The 21,093-nt window shown below is 37.4% G+C and overlaps 1 protein-coding gene across 2 annotated transcripts in view; it reads left to right on the top strand.

Moving 5' to 3' along the window:
- The first annotated feature begins 893 nt into the window (after positions 1–893).
- Positions 894–21,093, top strand: part of C1QTNF3 (C1q and TNF related 3) — a 31,303-nt gene continuing 11,103 nt past the window's right edge. Inside the window, exons 1-4 of one of the 2 annotated variants that reach the window (XM_077115146.1) lie at positions 894–1,091; positions 6,007–6,118; positions 8,904–9,058; positions 17,022–17,151. In XM_077115146.1, coding sequence (XP_076971261.1) covers positions 999–1,091; positions 6,007–6,118; positions 8,904–9,058; positions 17,022–17,151 — 490 coding nt within the window. In that variant the 5' untranslated portion in view covers positions 894–998. Of the gene's footprint in view, positions 1,311–6,006; positions 6,119–8,903; positions 9,059–17,021; positions 17,152–21,093 lie in introns of both variants that reach the window. The other variant, XM_077115145.1, reaches the window with a different exon arrangement.

The raw sequence follows: 21,093 nt of genomic DNA, 5'->3' as shown, positions 1-21,093 counted from the left end.
GAGGTTTTAGGTATGTCCATTTGCTGTTTGGCTGAATTAATAAAAGTATTTTAAGATAATTCTCTCAATCTTGATATATTTGTAATAGGGTGTTGGTGCTTTCTGTTTCTTCAGTTTTAATCAAGAATATGTCAGAAGGAAGAGTAGCCAGAAACAAGCAACTTTCTCTTAATACAAAGCAGAATGTTGCATCCCTATCTGGCAATACGTGACCTGGTTAACTTTTAATTAACTTTGACTTTTGGAAATTCAAAGGAAATCAAGCCCAAGATGAGGAAACGCTTTTGCTGAACCAAAAAAACAAACAAACAAACAAACAAACAAAAAAACTCTGCATCTGAATTCAGCTCAGTGTTCTGGGGTTTCCCATCTGCCATCTGCTGCTGGGGTCCAGCAGATTAAATTCCTTTAAGCAAATCAAAGTGGGGAAATACTAACATTAAATTCCTTTAAGCAAATCAAAGTGGGGAAATACTAACTACACGTTCCAGCACAGTGCAGGAGCTCTTTTGATTGCTCTGAATGGGTTCCGGCTCCCATTTCAGCTGGAATTGATGCAGTTAAGCATGAATTTCCTGGCAAGCCCAAGGGTAGGTTTTTTTCCAAAAGGCGTTTTAGACCGCAAATCCACAGCCTTTCCGTGTCTAATCACGAAAGTCAACCGCAGGACACACGCTCTCTGTTCCCATCTGGCTGTGTGTGCTCTCTTCACACTTTAATAGAAACATGCCAAGGTGTGACACTCATGAGCCCCACCAACTGGGAGCTGTGCGCACAAATCTGTTTGGCCTGTGGTGTGGGAAAGTAATGAATGGGGGCCGTTCTGCCTGGGAGGAGGGATGCTGTCACTCTGGCATGCCTGCAGCCTTATTTATTACACACCAAAGTATAAAACCACTAGGCTGGCTGCAGCACTCAATTCCAACCCTGGCATTTGCTCGAGGAGCTCTCAGCTCTGGGAATCCTGACCGTCTTCTTCAGGAAGCTCTGTGGCTCTGATGAGAATCATGCTCAGGAGGCAGCTCGTCTGTTGGCACCTGCTGGCTTTGTTTTCCCTCCCATTTTGCGTGTGTCAAGATGAATACATGGAGGTGAGCGGAAGAGCTAATAAAGTGGTGGCAAGAATAGTGCAAAGCCATCAGCAGACCGGCCGTAGCGGCTTCAAGAGGGAGAAAGTGAGAGAGCGGAGTCATCCTAAAACTGGGACTGTGGATAATAACACTTCTACAGACCTAAAACCCCTGAGACCAGATGAGTTACCTCACCCCGAGGTAGATGATCTAGCCCAGATCACCCCATTCTGGGGCCAGGTACTCAGAATTCTCTTTTAAGGCTTACTGTGAAAGTTTAATGAGATTTTTTTGTTGTTATTGCTATTATTATTTTTTTTGTTTTTGGCTATGATTCCTAGGATAAATGTTTTCAAAAAGTTTGCTAAGTTGCTTATGGGTCTCTTTCTGGGTTGTTCTGGGTTGCTCTGGGTTATGGGGGGAGACTGCTAGTCTCTTAGGTAGAAAATCATCAGATAGAGCATTGATGTGCTAAGGTAAAGAGGTTGTATCTGTCACCCCATCAGAAAGGGGAACAGGGGCAGCCAGCTCCCTGCCATGTTGTAATTTGATTTCTTTTCTTGCTCTATTGGTGCAGAAAGGCTGACTGCTGACTTATGCACATAATCCCTGTAGATAATCATTTGCTGATCATAAGAGAGTCGGGCTTGCTTAGCCCTTCCCAGCAGGGAGAAGCTGTCCTTTGAGTCTGTCTAAAGCCACCACATGTAATGCTGTAAGATGACTGTGACATATCATGCCAGTCTCACATGTTATTTGATTTGTAATATTCTATGTGGCTAAGCCTCTGTGCTCAGTCTGTTTTAAAAAGAATCAAAAAGTTAAAAAAAAAAAAAAAGGAAAAGAAAAAGGACAGTGTGTTTCTAAAATGCAAACCATATTGTATAATTTGATGCCTGATAATTACAGAAGACTTGATTTATTTCTTGGAGTTTAGGTTCAGTGTCTAAGGAAACATCATTAACTATTTTAGAGTAGTATGGGAGTGACTTAACATTTCCAAGTAATAAGTTGCAAATTGGTGAAACAAAATTTAATTTAGAATGTTAAGAACAGAAGAAACAGATTTTTACTTACCTTTTAGTCATCTAGCATGCTGAAAACAGATGGGGAGGGGCAAGAAAAATTACTTTGAATTAGGATCTTTTAACAAGTCAGTTATAGTGTAAGGATTGACTCCTGTGGGGCACTAAATAGGCCCTGAAGAAGTTCATGGAGTTGAAATCTCTAAACCTCTTAATCATGGATTGGGAAGTTTGGGTTGAGAGTGGTTACATAATCATACCAAGATCACTCAGAGATAGCTGCAGATTAGGGACTAGAACCTTGACTTTTGACTCATCCATGTGTTGTGATTTTCCAAACTTTTCTGTGGGGCTGAAAACTTCTAAATGGGGGTCCTATTTTTTGAAAGCCACGTGCAGAGATTGTTCTTTCATCTGACAATCTTTTGGCTAAAGGAGGATTAATGCTAATTCATCTTCTCCTTAGTGGAGACATTTTCACTTTTGTCCGGGTTTTGATGTGGACTTTCCATTTCTTGCTTCCTTCCTGGCAGTGACAATGTGAAGCCCCAGCCTGTAGATATCAGATGTAGGTTTCTGTTGGTCAGGTTTTCCTGGCAACCATACTTCACCACATCTTCAAGTCCTGGGTTCCTGAAACATTTCCAAACAAACCCCAGCCAGAGGTACTATGGAGATAATGCTGAAGGATTTCAATACAACTCCCCTACCAATGGATATGGAGACACAAACTGAAATATGTTCTTCCTTTTGCCTCCTTTCCCCCACTTCTTTTATTTTAATCTTCTTTTTTTTTCTCATTCATTCATTCATTCACTCACCAAGCATTTCCTTGGCTTCTACTGTATACCAAGCTTCAGGATAGGGACCAAGGATATAAAGATAAATAAGCCAATTACCACCAAATGTTTCTGAAGGATTCTGGTGAGTATGAATTTTTAAATGATTTATATATAACAAATAATTTAACAGATAATTAAATATGGTGTGATAAACAAGGTCAGTGCACAAAAGTCAGTTGGGACAAAGTGTCAGAATGGTAATGCTGGCTAAACTGAAACCTAAAAGATGGGGGCAATGATGGCAGAAATAAAAATATGTGCCAGAACAAAGAGACTCAGAAAACATTGGGGAAGATTTGGGCATGGCTGGAGCTCTTGAGCTGCAGTAGGAAAACATGGAGATGGACCATCCAAAGATTTTAGTGCCAGACTGGGGCGGATTCTGTTGACTGATTTAAAGAGTTTGGATCTTATTTTGCCAGCAAAAGGTATGTCTGTCTGTTTGTTCACAGGAGGGCAGTGAGGTGATCAGGTTTGTGTTTTAGAAAGATAATTCTGGCCTCAGAATTTGCTGTGCATTAGAGTGGGCAGAGACGTGAGGTGGGCAGACTTTCACTCTCTTCTCAACACTTTCTTCTCTACAGCCTCCTTGTAAGTCACCTTATCGGTCTCCTCCTGGACACTCATTTCTCCCTCCATTCTCTTCCCACTTCCCTTCTTCTTTCTCTTTCTTCTTCTTAGAGTGGGAGCTATGGACTCTTGATTTCTAGAAATTAATATAGTAGAATTCAATACCCCTAGGCCTCCATCTACGAATGGCTGGAACATGTCTTGGAGACAGTTCCCTCCTCCCATGCTGTCCATTTGCATGTCCTTGGTGTAAAAATTTGACCTGATAAACTTAATAGGCACCTAATATGTAATTTCTCCTTTACCTAGGAGAAAAGTTCTGAATTAACACATCCTTTTCACTTGTTCTAAGAATCCATCAAAATACTGACTATTATTGTCCCATTTGACTGAATTTTGAAAGACAAAGTCAGATGGAGGAACCTGGTCTGAAATGTACAAGAGAGTTCTCAGGAGGTGTCCAAAGAGTATTTAGTACCTAGAAGTCTCTAGCTGTTTGGGTGGCATCTCTATGCTCTTAAAGTGCTTCCAGGTGGTTTGAATGGGCATCGTGAGTCTTAGTTAGCTCTTGTACAGAGTGACCCCATTTCCTGGAGATAACTTCCTATGTCCAGATACTAGATTTTAAGGAACAAAATCTTTTTAAATGATTATTTGAGGCTTTGGAAAAGACTTTGGTGTCTTTGTTTGCATCCTTGGACTGGAAAGAAAATTCATGACCTTCTTATCCAATCCTCTAACCTAATAGATAAGAAAAATGATGTGTGGGAAATAGTGACTTCATTAAGGTCATGCAAAATTGAGACAGGAATCTTTGTTCCAGTCCAATGGTCTTTCTGACATTCTCAAGCATCACAATATTTCAATTCTATTCCAGAAACAAATGGTTCCACTTCAAGATTTCCCCTCCTTCCCCTCCCTTCTCCTTCCCTAAAATCCATTCTTGGCACAGCATGGATTTCTTGGTTTGAAAAGCTGTGTTTCACATTAGTAAAACCATACCAGGAAAATATGGAATACTTACTCCTCAGATGACATCTTTGGACTAGAAAATAGGGCGGTGCCATGGCATCTTTGACTTTCCAAGTGTCCTGAAATCCCTCATCTCAGACCAATTGCTTTAGCTGATTTTCTTTTCCTCTACCAGTTTGACAAAGAAGTTTCCATAGACTCCCATTCCTGCATAGAGTTTGTTCTGGTGGACTGAAGACAAGACAAGGACTTAGTTCCTAATCATTGGCTCCTGATCACTCAAGACTTGGACTCTGAGCTATTGCAGAATACTTGGACTACAAACATGGTTCTGCAGTGTCCCTGAATAGCTTGGTGGAAAACTTTAGGGAAAAAAAGATGAAAGAGTGAAGGAAAAATCCAAGCACATTTTTGTTAAAAGAAGTAAGATCTAAATGTGCAGCAAAGTGAAGTCTTGTTCCAGTTTTCTGCTTGGATTTCTAGTAATGGGGAAAATTTGAATTTTTAATTCTTCCTCCCCCTCTTCCTCCTTCCTTCTTTTAAGGAATCCCACAGTAACAAAATGTGGCTTTCAAAAAACTATTGAATTATAATTGGTGTCTAGGAAAGCTTCTGCAAATATTTCATATAATATTAAGGCAAGGTGCTAATTAGGAGTCCAAATTTTATTAGCAGCCCTTCAATTCTTCTTCCAATCAGCTTCCACTAGATTCCAGGCTCACTGCTTCTTGATAGTAAGCACCACTTTTTAGAAATTTTTCTAAAAACAAGCATTTAACCTAGTGTCATATTTATGTGTACTTAATATCTGATAAGCACTCATTAACCATGAGTTTGATCAATATGATAATCATTTCAAATTTTGAAATGGAATATGAAACAGAACAGCATATTAAGTACCAATGAGAAGAAACCAAAATATAGATAATAAATAAAATTTTGTTGGACTAATGAACCCTATTCCCTTAAATTTCCCAAGGCAATTTAAGTACATTCTGGACATTTGAAAAGCTAGCATTATAACTCAGAATTTCTAAGAACTGTTTACCCAGCCTTAGCCCAACATTATGAACATAGTTAGTGCTTAATAAATATATCTAAAATTGATAATTCTTGAAATTCACTCATCATCTACTCAATTTAGCGACATCTGGGACTACTAATGGTTGGAAAAGAAAGGGAATGCTTCCAATTCCACTTCTGAAGAATTGTCCTTCTTTGCTGTCATCAGTAGTAGCAGGGAAGTACTTCCAGGAATTCCTAGCATGTCCTCTCCCCATGGTTTTCAAAAGAGCGTGTTCTTCTATTGACACCCTTGTTTCCTTTTCCTTTAATCATCCAACTCACCCACCCATCCTCAGTTACACCCTGACCACTAAACCTTGACACCCCCAACCTTTCTGACATTGTTATGGGTGATTTGGACTTAAACAAAGATTCACCTAGGAGCCAAGGTGAGAGGAAATGCAAAAATCTTCATTCCCATGGGTGCCTGCCTCTGAAGCTTCTTTTTGTATCTTTTTGAAGTCTCCACAAACAGGAGGATTGCCCCCAGACTGCAGCAAGTGCTGCCATGGAGACTATGGCTTCCGAGGCTACCAGGGCCCACCTGGACCCCCTGGACCACCTGGCATTCCAGGTAAGGATGAAAGAGATGCACTGTTGCTAGTCTCATTGCAAACTGTGCCAAAGTAGAAGTCAAGGGCAAACAAATAATTTGGGGGAGACTTGTGTGTGACCCAAAAGGTAAGCATGGAAAATTTAAAACAGAGGTGAATAAGGGACCTAAGTTTATTAAACCAGTTTGGGTGGAATGTATATCACTATGGTATTTGTTGCCTATACCATTTGTAGAATCCCATAGACTCTAGGTACTCTGCAATAGGAGATTCGCAGGCTGGGAGTCTCTTCACCAGCACTGAGCGCGGGACCACCAAATCTTGGTTGGGACATTGTCTGAGTTTCAGTGTTTCTGCCACAGAGTACTTTATACCTACAACATGCCTCATCTCCAGGATATTTTCAAGTTGGGAGGAAAGGTGGGGGTGGGGGGCCAGAGGAGAGTTTACTGGTCAGGGTTGTCGTCATCTATTCAAGATGCTATTTGCCAAACTGCAGAATTCTCTCTGGTCCTATGGACAGCTAAGTTTTTCTTCCCATAACCTCAGGATTTCTCCATGTTCAGCTATCTCTCAGATGACTCAGGTCTGTCACGGACTTACAGAAACATTTTTGTGCACAGCACCATGGTGTGGCCTTGGGAATGTTATGGGGCTCCGTCAGGGCCCACCAGGCCACCACGCTCTGGCCACTACCAGGCAGAGGAGCTGCCTGCTCAGGAGCTACCAGGCAGAGGGCAGCTTTGAGAGCTTGCTGCTACCTGGGGCAAGTTTACTCTGCTGAGGAAAAGGCACCCAGCCCAACACCACCCCAAACCTCATCCTAGAACCCCAAGCCCATCAGGGAACTTTGTTGTCTTCTTCTTCCTCAAGTCAAGCCCTAGGGGTAGGATTCTCAGGGTTTAGCACAGTCTACTTGCTCTTATTGGACTTAACCCTATGGAAGTTAGTAATTGTCAAATAAGGTTCAATTTTATACTTTTGAAAGATTTTTTTACATGAAACCAAATTTAAAATGAGAAAATCTGTTAGGCTTTAAATTGTTAATATTGGCTTGAAACTTATGTCATTGAAAATCAAGGGCAGAAGTCAGCCAGGGAGGTGAGGTGGGGTGGGGGGGACATTCAAAGGTATCTAAAATCTTCTCAAGTCTAAACTCTTCCGAGATTACAGGACATGCTGGTCTGAATTAAATGATTTGCAACAGCAGTGTCACTGAACACAATAACCTGTAAACAGAGTCAGAGTTCATCTATCGGGAAGGATTGCAAGCTTAGTATAATATCTGATCAAACGTAATGTTACCAGACAAAGACTGTGAATTTTTTTGCCTGACATGCTCAATAACCAATTCTTGAGACAACAGGGTTTCAAAGAGAGAAAGAATTTATTACTAGATGTGCAATAGGAGAGCAGATGTCCTAGCGGCCTAAAATCTGTCTCCTCCAGTTTAGTGGATTCAAGGTTCTTAAGGATTTTACAAGAGAGATGAGGTCATTTTGAATAGCAAGTTCAAAGCAGAAAAGAAGACAGTGTTATCATTATCATTTCAGTAGGAGAACATAAATTGAAATGAGGGGAGGCAGGCTATCACTTCAGTACTAAAGGTATAAGCCAAAAGGAAGGGAGACAAGTTACCTCTCAATAGCAGAGTCCAACTGAAATGATTTACAAATGTTGGGGGTTGAAGCTAGCTAATGGCTGACTTCAAACTCTTCATTAGAATTAGGGCCTTTGACCTACAAGAAAATGACCAGATAAAGGGTGTAACAGCTCTTACAGTCACAAAAGCACAAGCTAAGGGCTTTTACAATTATTCAGTTATCAGGGCAGCTGAATTATAGTTAAAGGATTTCAGATATCCCCCTCTGTCTACTCCAGTATCCCAGAAAGTAAAAAAGGAATATGATTCAGTAATCAAAATCATCCCTTAAATCCTAATTTCTTGGTTACAATTTTCATCTCTTGAATCCTAATTCTCAGGTACAGTAGGATACAAAATAAACAGCAAAAGTTCCTAAAATATAAAGCAAATATAAAATATAAAGAAAGAGGTATTTTGGGAACTGTCTTTTAGTGGCAAGGTGAAGCGTCAAAACTGTTATCCAAATCTTACTTTTAGAATTATTATTTTTTTATCAATGATTTTACTTTTGCATAGTTACAAAAATGATTCATGTCTTTTGTTGGAAACTTTTAAAAGATAGAGAAGTATTTTGATAGACATAAATATTATTCATGGTTCATTCAGAACAAAAAACCATTAATATTTTTATAATATATTCTACTGATTTCCCCTATGGATATAAAATAAATATCTATATTTTTCCAAACAAAAACAGTATCATGCTATCCTTATCTTTCATAACCTCTTTTATCTAAAAATCATTATGAATAGTTCTACATATCCTTAAATATTTTTCTTCAGCATTATTTTTTTCTGACTATATAAATTATTAACTAGGATGTACCATTTTTTAAATTTAGCTTTTCCAGTAATTGCGGACATTTAGATGGGCTCTGATCTTTGTTATTATTATTGATACTGTGATAATCCATCATTTATGTGATTTTTCATAAAACCTTTCCACGGTATTTAGCTAAGGTTATTTTCACAGCCTAGTGTACCATTCAAATTGGGTTCCCATTAAAAAGAGTGGCTGTATTTACGATTGTCCCAAATGGTCCATTTTCTTTAGAATCCAGTTTGGACGTTTTTGAAGCCAGGGGCTGTATTTGTCTAGAAATAGATGGTGAGTGTGAGTGACGGGGCTTCTTCAAGTGATGACGTTCTGATTGTTTAAGGAAACCATGGAAACAATGGCAATAATGGAGCCACTGGCCACGCAGGGGCCAAGGGTGAGAAAGGAGACAAAGGTGACTTGGGACCGCGAGGGGAACGAGGACAGCATGGCCCCAAAGGAGAGAAGGGCTACCCTGGGATTCCACCGGAATTGCAGGTAAAACTCCCTCTGCACATCTCCGGGTGACTTATCAACTTGCAGCCCAGAGGAGTCAGGCACGGAAAGCTTCATGCTTCCCTAGGCCCTCGCCAATCTTGAATAAATGTGATGGCCAATTTGTTCATCACAGGATAGTTGCAGAAGACTTGTACTTTCAAACAGTGGAGGGTTTTGTGATCATTCTTAGGGAGAAGAGAACTTTATGAAGAGTGAAATCCAACAACATCATAAGAGCAAATACAAGGCAGCCCTGAATATAATTTAATTTCCTGTTTTCCAAGTGAGAAGATATGTTAAATAACAAGGTTTCGACAACTCGAATATATCAACTTTCAGATATGTAAGTGGATTGGTCACATGCCTGCTTATATTTTAGTTATTGATTTCGTTACATTCACACATTTAAATCACACATGTGTATATCACAATGTAAATTCTGTTTTTCTATCAACTCAGATTTTGTGGTACAGTTCTAATTTAAACTTTTTTCATCAGTGTCTTCATCATTCCTAGAGACCTTTTATTTTTGAGTTATCCAATCCCAATTTCCCAACTAGACAATATTCATTTCTGTTTAACGTTTTTTGAGTGCACGTATGAGGCTATCTCTGAAAATTTTATCCCAATCTCAAATATTCATTTATTTAGTCTTTAAATTTTTCTTTAGTGATTTTAAAAATTCTTGTTGCTGAAAATATATCTAAAACTTGCAAATGCAAGTTTAGATCACCAAAAAAAATCAATCTGAGTTAATTTTATTTTTCTGATTTTTAAAAGGGATTTGCCAGGAGACTTCCATCAACTTTGCAAATCAGAATTTTGAATGAAGATTGTTTCTCATTAATATGTCTTCCCCTGACAGTTAACTTGTGTTTAAAACAAAGTCATTGAGAGAGCATCTTGTAATATCGTTTTGAAGAACTAGAATGTAAGGTGACTTTGTCTGAAAGATGAACTGGGGAGGACTTTACCTTCATTTGAGGACACACAGTGGTAGTTTGACCTTGGATAAGTACTATCATTTTTCTGGGCCTCGTGTTTTTCAAGCATAAAATAAGACACCCTGCTTTTGTAACTTTTTAACAAATGCTATTTAATAATTTAGCATCCTGCCATCCATGTGCCAGTATAAATTCATAAAGAAAGAGAGAGACCATTCTGACAGGTGAAAATGATCTCATAAGATGGAAGAGGAACATTCTCAAAGCTAGAAACTCTAACCGAGGACCTGTGCAGTTTATATCATGACTAAGGGAAACTGGAACTGCTGGTTTAATAGAGAACCTCCGGGGAAATTATTAATTTTGCTCCATCAACCAGTTTACACTAAAACCACAGCACAGGCATTTGGGGAAACTACTTCCACATGCTTCAAAGGAGGCATTACAGAAGAGAGAAGCCTGGTTGTAGAACGAGTGAGAAGCTGGATGATTTCCAGACTCCTTCATTCCCATATTTAAATCCCTTCCCTGGTGTTAGCCCATTGCCCAGCCTTCTGCATATCCAGCCCTCATGCTGTCATTCTGACTGTACATACAGATCCATTCTTCATTGATTCTCCAAGTCCTGCCTTCCTCAGAGTCCCCCAGGATTTCAACTTATTTGATCTCCCTCCTGTCCCACCCCTCCTCTTTAAAACTCTTTGAAGACAGAAATCCACAGCAAGTGAAGAATTAATTGCTGCAATTCACTCTCAGTTGCAATGGTCCATTTGGATAGGGATTGGCATTGACATTCAAAGTGACTCTCCAATGGTGGTTTCAGCAAAGGTATTTCTTGACAGTAGAGTTGTCCTAAGGCCTTTTAACTATTATTACCATTTTGTATCTTAACATTCCGCATCTTGAATTCCAACCCTACCTTTGGATGTCAGCAGTAGTAACAATATTAGGAAGGGTAGTAGAAGCGGAAGGAGGAGGAGGAAGACAGAGGGGGAGTGATAATAATTTAGTGTCCCATTCGTCACTATGGGGAGGGTCTGTCAATTTGAGGGTCAAATCACAGAATTAGTGGAGCTGGAACTCAATCTCAGATCCTTGGACCCAAGTAGACAGTTTTATTCCTAAATTCGCAGGGCCTCTCAGTTGCAGCTCCGAGGTCAGTTATGACATAAGGAGGGACTTTTGCAACTCACGTGGGTGGGTTTCTTAAATTAATTTTCTTCACTGATCTTCTCCTGATTTAGCAGAAATTTTCAAACTTCCATAAAATATCGCACATGAAGCATTTGTAACCAATTCCAGCAAATGGATTCTGGCATTAAATGGTTTCTCTGATTCCTCTAAACCTAAATTTATTGTTCTGCTATGGTATTTTTTACATGATATTATATCCAAGAACATTTGGCTTTCCCAATAGTCCAATAGATGAGTAATTTTAGTAAACTTGCTTTTCTATATTTTAGATAATGGCGGACATTCTCTTTTACCTTTTAAAATTTTATTCATGTAACTTTTCATCTTAATATGTTAGAAAACAGCTGAGCAAAAAAATTAGAAAATGAAACCTCTCTGGAGACAATTGCTATTAACCTATAGTTAAGCATCTTTTCAGGTTTATACATACTTACACTGTATTGTAAGGGTCTTTACGGAGAGAGCCAGGTACGGCAAGGACATGTATGAAAAAAAAATTTCTTAATGCTCACATATCATAGAATAGGTCTCTCAGGGTCCCATGGGGAACACACAGGAGCACTGGCTCAACCAAGCAGGTGGGGGAGCTCAAGGTCACAGTGGACCGTATAGTTCTGAACGGTTGGAGCTGGAGCAATTGGCCAAGCAAGAGCGGGGCTGAAGAGTTTTTATTCAGCTTTCTAGGGGCGCGAACACTGGTAGAACACGGGAGGAGAAGGAGAAGCTTTTTATCTTGCATACTCAGATAATCAAGGATAGTCACTGAGGGACCTAATGATAGGGTCTAAGATGGCTGAGGTATCAAGAAAATGCAGAAGTCCCTCCTTATGTTATAATTGACCTCGGAGATGCTGAGGCAGCATGGAAGTGTGAAAAATGCCTATTTTATTTGAATTCACTATGCACATACACACACACATTATTTTAAATAATAATGGAAACATCCAGTACATATAGTGATTTATTTTTCTAATTTTAAACTTTTTATTTTGAAATACTTTCAAACTTACAGGAGATTTACTAAAATGACACTCACCCTATACAGAGAATTCCAATATATTCCTACCTCCCATATATCGATTGTAACATTTTGCCACACTTGCCATATCATTCTATCTGTCTATCCATCAGTCTGTCTGTCTATTTATTAGTCCGTTTTCTGAACACTTAATTGTAGGTTGAATACACCATGCTCCTTGAACACTTAGTATTCCGTGTACATTTCCTAAGGACAAGGATATTGTCTTATGTATCTACCTTAAGTGTAGTTATCAGGTTCAAGAAATTTAGCATTGATATAAAACTTACAGTCTATAATACAATTTTTTTCATATGTCCATTAATGTTCTTGTTTTAGTCTGCCAAAGCTGCCAGAATGCAACACACCAGAGATAGATTGGCTTTTAATAAAAGGGGATTGATTAGTTAAAAATCTACAGTTCTTCAGAGGAAAGGGAGCTATATTTCATCTGAGGTTCTCTCTTACACGGGAAAGTACAGGACAGTGTCTGCTGGTTTCTCTTTGGGCTTCTGAGTCCCAACAGCTTTACCCAGGGCAATCCTATTCTGCATCTCCAAACGTGGGCTGAGCTGCAAGTGCTGAGATGAGTTATGCTGAACTGCTTGGGTTGTGCTGCATTGAGCTCTCTTCTGACCTCTCTTTTTTAAGATTCCAGCTAATTAAATTAAACATCACTCATTGAGTAAGACTTAGCCAACTGCAGATGTAATCAGCCATAGATGAGTTTGACATGCTAATGGTTCAAGTTCACAGCAACAGAACTCGGCACCATCACCTGGCCAAGTTGACACCTGAACCTAACTACCACAGGCCTTTTGAGTCTTCTTGCTTCCCCTGTTAGATCCCATCCAGGAATGTATTGCTTTCACTTGTTATTGTCCTTTTAGTTGCTTTTACTGTTTAATGTGGGAACATATATACAACATAAACTTTCCTATCTCAACCACTCTCAAGCATATCATTCAGTGGGATTAATCAAAATCACTTTGTTACAGTACCTTCGCCGCCTTCCATTACTAAAACTTTCCCATCTTCCCAAAAGAAACCTTATACACATTTCACATGAACTCCCCAGTACCCCTGGTCCCAGCCACTAGCAACCTGTACTTCATTTTCTATCCACGAGCTTGCATGTTCTCCACTTTTTCTTTGTAATTACCATGGGGCTTAAATTTAATATCCTAAATCTATAACAATCCCATTTACTTTGATACCAACTTAGCCTGAATAATATGCAGAAAAGAAGTTCCTATACCCCTTTATCCCTCCAACTCTTATGTAGTTCTTGTCACAAATTACGTATTTATAAATTATCTATCCGAAACCACTGATTTATCACTACATTTTATACATTTGCTTTTAGATCTTGTAGGAATTAGGAAGTAGAGCTACATATCAAAAATACAATAGTACTGTCATTTATATTTCTCCTGCCATTAAACTTACTGGAGATCTTTATTTCTTTCATCTATTGTCTATTGTACTTTTTTTCAACCTGGAGAACAATCTATAGTATCTCTTATAGGACCTGTATAATGGTGATGAACTCCCTCAGCTTTTGTTTATCTGAAAATGTCTTAATCTCTCCTCATTTTTGAAAGAAAGAAATCTTTCCAGATATAAAACTTTTGGTTGGCAGTTTTTGCTCTCAGCACTTTAAATATGTCCTCCTACTGTTTTCTTGCCTCCTTGGTTTCCAATGAGAAATCAGCACTTAATCTTATTGAGGCTCCTGTGTATGTGATATGTTGCTTCCTTCTTTCTTGTGACTTTTAGAATTCTCTCTTTATCTTTGGCCTTCAACAGTTGATTGTATCATGACACAGCATGAGTCTATTCGAGTTTATCCTATTTAGGGTTCATTCAGCACCTTGGATATGTATATTCATGTCTTTCATTAAATTTGGGGAGTTTCCAGCCATTATTTATTTGAATATCCTCTCTGCCCCATTCTCTCATTCTACTGTTTCTAGGACTCCCACCGTGTATATATATTGGTACATGTGAATGTGTCCTACAGGTTCCTCAAGCTCTGCTCACTTATCTTCATTCTTTCTTCTTTCTTCTCTTCAGAGTGGATGACTTCAATGGTCTTATCTGCAAGTTCACTGAGTCTTTTTTCTACAAGTTCCAATCTGTTGTTGAACCCCTCTAGGGAATTTTAAATTTCTGATATGTCATCTTTGACTTTATTTTGTTATTTTTCATAATTACAATTTCTCTATCAATATTCTCTTTGTGTTCACCTGTATTTTTCCTAATTTCCTTTACTTCTTTGCCCATGTTTTTCGAGCATAGTTAAAACCAATTTTTAAAAGTCTTTGGTCTGTTCCTGGTCTGGTCCTCCTCACTGATGGCTTTTAATACTTTAATCTTTTCTTTGTCTGGGCCATATTTCCTCTTTCTTTGTATGCTTTGTAAATATTTTGTTGAAACCTGGACGTTTTGATATTTTAATGATGCATTGTTGCTGAGATTTAGGTTCTAAGACTTCTGTTTCTTAAGCTTAGATCCAGCAAGTATTATGACAGAGCTTTCCTTATTGCAAGGCGCTAACCAAAAAAAAAAAAAGAGAGAGAGAGAGAGAGAATATACTTTTCCTAGTCTTTGCAGATTGACCCGTGTAAGAGCTTTTCTTGGGGGCTTATCTACATAATGAGTTTAGAGAATAGCTTGTAGGGACCTTCCTGAACCTTTCTGCACATGTGTCTTGGTGGTCCTAGGAATTCCCTCATTTACTCAGTTCTGAATATTCCCTTTCCCCTAGAAAACGCTTTCCTCATGGTCCTTGGCACTGCACTGTATGTCCTACAGCTGGGGTCCTTGTCCCAGGCAGCACAAGTTGACTGTGCTGTTCTCTCACAGTGTTCTGTAGAAGCATCTGTGTGCCACCCTGCAGGCAAGTTCTGGGGTGGAGAGTCCCTCAGGCCCGTTACCAGATGATTAGGTCAGATATACATGCTCCCAGTTTGTGCATAGAGGCTTTTCTGTACCCTCCAGAACCAAGACCAGGGATCCACACTGGAAGCACTGGTCTGCTCCATGCTAAGTGAGGGAAGGGTGGGAAAGGACTCAGCTAAGACATTAGGACAATCCACTCAAAGTAGTAGCCTTTTTCTTAGTTTGGTACTTTCTCTGATATTGTGGTCCTTCACCTGCTTTCTGGAGCTTTAAAAAGATGTTCTTCCAGGTCTTGCTGATCATTCAAACCTTCTATGGAGAGACAGAGCCTTGAATCATCCCACTCCATGACCTTGATCAGGATGGGGCCTGCTATTTTCTTACCTTATTTCATGAATGACAGTATTTCCTGAACACATCATGTAAATAAATATAATTCTATATCTTAAAAATGAATATATCTTCTTCTGAATATAAGATTAATACACACTCATTTTAAAACTAAAGCTGCAATAAAGAAAGGAAAATATTCCCACGAAACTTCCACTAAGTGACATTAATAATTTTGTGGATCTTTTGGCAGATATTTTCTACCCACAGAACTGCCCCCCAACCCCCATGCACTTAACAAAGTCTGATATCAGGCCATAATCAGCTTGTGCTGCCTGCTTTTTAATTAAACAGTGCATTACAGACATTTTTTTCCAAACACTATATATACAAGTATAGATCAACATCAAGGATTCTCAAAGTGTGTTTCTCAAAGAATTTATTCTATTTATTCTATAGAATAAATTCTCAAACAATTTGTTAATAAGTATATTTTAGGGAAAGAATAATTCAAATTTAGTACAATTAAAAATTGTTTTGTTGCAGGCCTTCTCAGAACCTTTAATGAGCATTGAATAACTACAAGAGGAGAATTTCAACCAAGTTTTTCCACTATTATTTGATAACAGAATTTTACTATTTCAAAAACATTTAAAAAGTCTAATGTTCCTTGAAACACTCATTGAAAAATATTGATATACATTTTAATGGCAGCGTGGTTTTAAAATGTTAGAAATAGTCTTAACTTTTATTTATCTTTCTCCAATAGATGACTATTTAAGTTATTTTCAATCTTCCTATTATAAATAATGTTACAATAAATTTATTTGTGTAAAAACTTATTTCTTGAAGATAATTCCCTAAAAGCATGAGGTTGTTTTCTTGTCAAAGGATATTACATTAAAAATTTGGTAAATATTGCTAAATTGCTTTCAGAAAGGTAATACAAATGTGCACTTCCGCCAATGGGGCACAGACTGGGTGTAAATCATTTTCTTAGATTTATAACTACTTGATAGATGAAATGTTACATTGTTTCAACTGAAATAAAAATTATTCATGTGAGATGGATGTCCATATTCTTTGTCCATCTTTCACTGAAATTTTATATATTTTTTTATTGGATTACAGCAGTTATGTATATAGGTTACAATCTCATATTGTTGCAAATGTGTCTTCTGCATCTCACATTTGCCTAAGGAATTTACATTTTTTTGCCACACAAGATTTTAAATTTTTAATAAGATGTCTATCACTATTTTAATTTATAATATGAGGAGGAAGGTAAAATACATAAATGTAAGTAAGAAAACTTTAAAGCAGTAAAAGATAATAAAGATGAAATTTATATAACTGATGTATGGGAAACCTTTCTAAGTATGACGTCAAAACAAGACATAAAAATTATGTGCTCTTAATCCTCCTTCCAAGATTGTAAATTTTGAACATTGGGATCCATATCTTTTTTGATTTTTGCTTCCTTGCTTGGTAACTTATATCTTACAGATTTTCAATACGTGTTTGTTGAATCATTCTAATTGCCTATAAATTAACTAGCAACTCTTTTCCTTAGATTGCATTCATGGCTTCTCTGGCAACTCACTTCAGCAATCAAAACAGTGGGATTATCTTCAGCAGTGTTGAGACCAATATTGGAAACTTCTTTGATGTCATGACTGGTAGATTCGGGGCTCCAGTATCAGGTGAGAGGTACAAGTAAAGGAATGACTGACTTAATCAATGTAACAGAAAGATAAAGAAAGAGAGAAAGAGAAATGATAGAGGGAAGGAAGGGAAGAGGAAGGAAGGAAGAAGGAAGAAGAAAGGAAAGAAAAGAGGGAGGAAGAAGGGAAGGAAAGAAAGGAGGGAGGGGGTGGAAACAAAGGAAAGAAGACTAAGAGAGTTAAGAATTCTTTCTGACTCAGGTTAGAATAAGCAGCTCATATAAAGATCACTGTTGGGTTTCACAATAAATGAATTAAAATCTGAAAAAGACAGGAGGTTCAAGGGTAGTTCAATGGTAGAATTCTAATCTGCTATGTGGGAGACAAGGGTTCAATTCCTGGTCCATGCACTTCCCCAAAACAACAAACAAGCAAAGCAAAAAACAAACAAAATTCAACAAATGGTGCTGCAATAACAGGATACTCACATGGAAAAATAATAAAATGTGACCCCACCATGCAGCATACATTAAAAAGAAAATCTGAAAAAAGAAACTTTTAAAAAAGATGATCATGGTTATTAAAATTATTAACTCTCACTCAAACTGAATTAAATAATCCCTATGAGGGCATAGGTACTGCTCATTTAAAAAGTCTTTAGGGCATAATTTTCACAGTTTAAATGTGTCATAATTGTGTCCTACCCTTGCTGCCATGCCATGGAGCCCTGGTCCTATGTTTTTCCAATTAAAAAAAATGGAATAGGTAATATATTTACACATTTAAAAAGTCAAAACATAGTTTATTTATGCAAATGCACACAAATATATTTTCTTTCCTTATTTCTAGCAAAAAAGCTAGTACACTCTACATTCTGACTGTGCCTTGCTATTTTTAAACTAATGTATTTTAGAGATCTTTCCATATTATTACCTCATTCTTTTTTACAAGTGGATATATCAAAGTATACTTAACCATTCCTCTATTTTTGGATATTTGTATTGTTTCCTGTCTACTGTTATTTAAAACAATGCTGCAATGCTTAACCATGAATATTAGCATTTCATAAATAAAGTACAGATAGATGTGGAGATTAAGTTACCAGGCATTCGTAATACCTGGTAATCCCTACCAAGATTCTGGATAATCTTACAAAGATTGCTATGTCAAAGAGTAATGTATCTTTAAATTTCATAGGTTTTGCCAAGTTATTCTCTGTAAGGGTTGTACAATACACTTGTATTGTCAAGGAGTAAAAGTAATTATGTACCCACAGTCTCATCAACAAAATAGAGTATCAAATGCCTGACACTTGATAGGTGAAAAGTGCTATTTTTTTATAAATTAAAGAAAAAAAAATTAACACAACATTTAGAAATCATTCCATTCTACATATGCAATCAGTAATTCTTAACATCATCACATAGATGCATGATCATCATTTCTTAGCACATTTGCATCGATTTAGGAAAAGAACTAGCAAAACAACAGAAAAAGATATAGAATGTTAATATAGAGAAAAAAATAAAACTAATAATAATAGTAAAAAAAAGAAAAAAGAAAAGGAAAAAGAAAAAAAAACAAAAGACACAAACAAACAAACAAACAGACAAACAAAAAAAAAACTATAGCTCAGATGCAGCTTCATTCAGTGTTTTAACATAATTACAATTAGGTATTATTGTGCTGTCCATTTTTGAGTTTTTGTATCTAGTCCTGTTGCACAGTCTGTATCCCTTCAGCTCCAATTAGCCATTATCTTACCCTGTTTCTAACTTCTGCTGGTCTCTGTTACCAATGACATATTCCAAGTTTATTCTCGAATGTCGGTTCACATCAGTGGGACCATACAGTATTTGTCCTTTAGTTTTTGGCTAGACTCACTCAGCATAATGTTCTCTAGGTCCATCCATGTTATTACATGCTTCATAAGTTTATCCTGTCTTAAAGCTGCATAATATTCCATCGTATGTATATACCACAGTTTGTTTGGCCACTCGTCTGTTGATGGACATTTTGGCTGTTTCCATCTCTTTGCAATTGTAAATAACGCTGCTATAAACATTGGTGTGCAAATGTCCGTTTGTGTCTTTGCCCTTAAGTCCTCTGAGTAGATACCTAGCAATGGTATTGCTGGGTCGTATGGCAATTCTATATTCAGTTTTGTGAGGAACCGCCAAACTGCCTTCTACAGTGGTTGCACCATTTGACATTCCCACCAACAGTGGATAAGTGTGCCTCTTTCTCCGCATCCTCTCCAGCACTTGTCATTTTCTGTTTTATTGATAATGGCCATTCTGGTGGGTGTGAGATGATATCTCATTGTGGTTTTGATTTGCATTTCTCTAATGGCCAGGGACATTGAGCATCTCTTCATGTGCCTTTTGGCCATTTGTATTTCCTCTTCTGAGAGGTGTCTGTTCAAGTCTTTTTCCCATTTTGTAATTGGGTTGGCTGTCTTTTTGTTGTTGAGTTGAACAATCTCTTTATAAATTCTGGATACTAGACCTTTATCTGATATGTCGTTTCCAAATATTGTCTCCCATTGTGTAGGCTGTCTTTCTACTTTCTTGATGAAGTTCTTTGATGCACAAAAGTGTTTAACTTTGAGGAGCTCCCATTTCTTTCTTTCTTTCTTCAGTGCTCTTGCTTTAGGTTTAAGGTCCATAAAACTGCCTCCAATTGTAAGTTTCATAAGATATCTCCCTACATTTTCCTCTCACTGTTTTATGGTCTTAGACCTAATGTTTAGATCTTTGATCCATTTTGAGCTGACTTTTGTATAGGGTGTGAGATACGGGTCCTCTTTCATTCTTTTGCATATGGATATCCAGTTCTCTAGGCACCATTTATTGAAGAGACTGTTCTGTCCCAGGTGAGTTGGCTTGACTGCCTTATCAAAGATCAAATGTCCATAGAAAAAGTGCTATTTTAAAACACTTTTACTCTGAAATAATTTTTTGAAGCAATTTTATAATTACAAAAGAGTAGCAAAAATATTACAGACCTCCCTTTTCCCCTTTAACCAACTTCCCTTAATGTTAACACCTTACATAACCATAGTACAATTATTAAAATGAAGAAATCAACGTCAGTATACAACTACTGACTAAATTATGCACTTTATTTGGATTTTACCTTTTTCCTACTTTTATGTTCAGGATCCAATCTAACATCCTATGTTGTATTAAGATGTCATGTCTCACTTAACACTTCTAATTGGTGGCAGTTCCTAAATCTTTCCTTTAACTTTCATGGCCTTGATTTTCTTTCTTAAAGTATAGATCATGCATTTTGTAGAATGACCCCCATTTTCGCTTTGTTTGATGCTTTCTCATGAATAGATTGAGATTGTGAATTGAGGTCATGGGATTGAGAAGAGCTCCACAGAGATGATATGGCCTTCCCTATGCATGTCAGGAGGGGTTTGTTGCTCATGAATCTTATTACTGGTTATGTTCACCTTGATCTGGTTAGGGTGGGGTTGTCAGGCTTCTCCACCTTAAAGTCCCTATTTTTTTCCATTTGTAATTAATAAATATTTGTGGGGAGATACTTTGAGACTATGAAAATATTCTATTTCTCCTTAAACTTTTACGCAATAATTTTAGATGATTCACAATTAATGTGATTTTTTGATATGTTCAGATTAAATTCTTCTGACTTTTATATTTGTTCTACCTGTTCTTTCTTTCTTTTCTTTTCTTTTTTTTTTTTTTTTTTTATCTTTTTCTGCCTTCTCTTGGGTCAATTGGGCATCTTTGTGATTCCATTTTACCTCCTTTATTCACTTGTATTTAAACCTCTTTCCTAAATCCTTTTTAGTTGTTGCTTAAAATTTACGATATTAACCTTTAATTAATCAGAATCTAACTTCAAATAATTTTAGATCACTTAAAGTGTTGTGTAATGACCTTACAACAATATATTCCTAATTCTTCCCTCTCACCCTATTGTCATAATTTAAATTTTAAGAATGCT

The sequence above is a fragment of the Tamandua tetradactyla genome, chromosome 9, assembly GCF_023851605.1.
Source record: "Tamandua tetradactyla isolate mTamTet1 chromosome 9, mTamTet1.pri, whole genome shotgun sequence".
Taxonomy (NCBI): Eukaryota; Metazoa; Chordata; class Mammalia; order Pilosa; family Myrmecophagidae; genus Tamandua; species Tamandua tetradactyla.
Note: the sequence above shows the minus strand (reverse complement) of the source record. Positions and strands in the feature narration are given on the sequence as shown.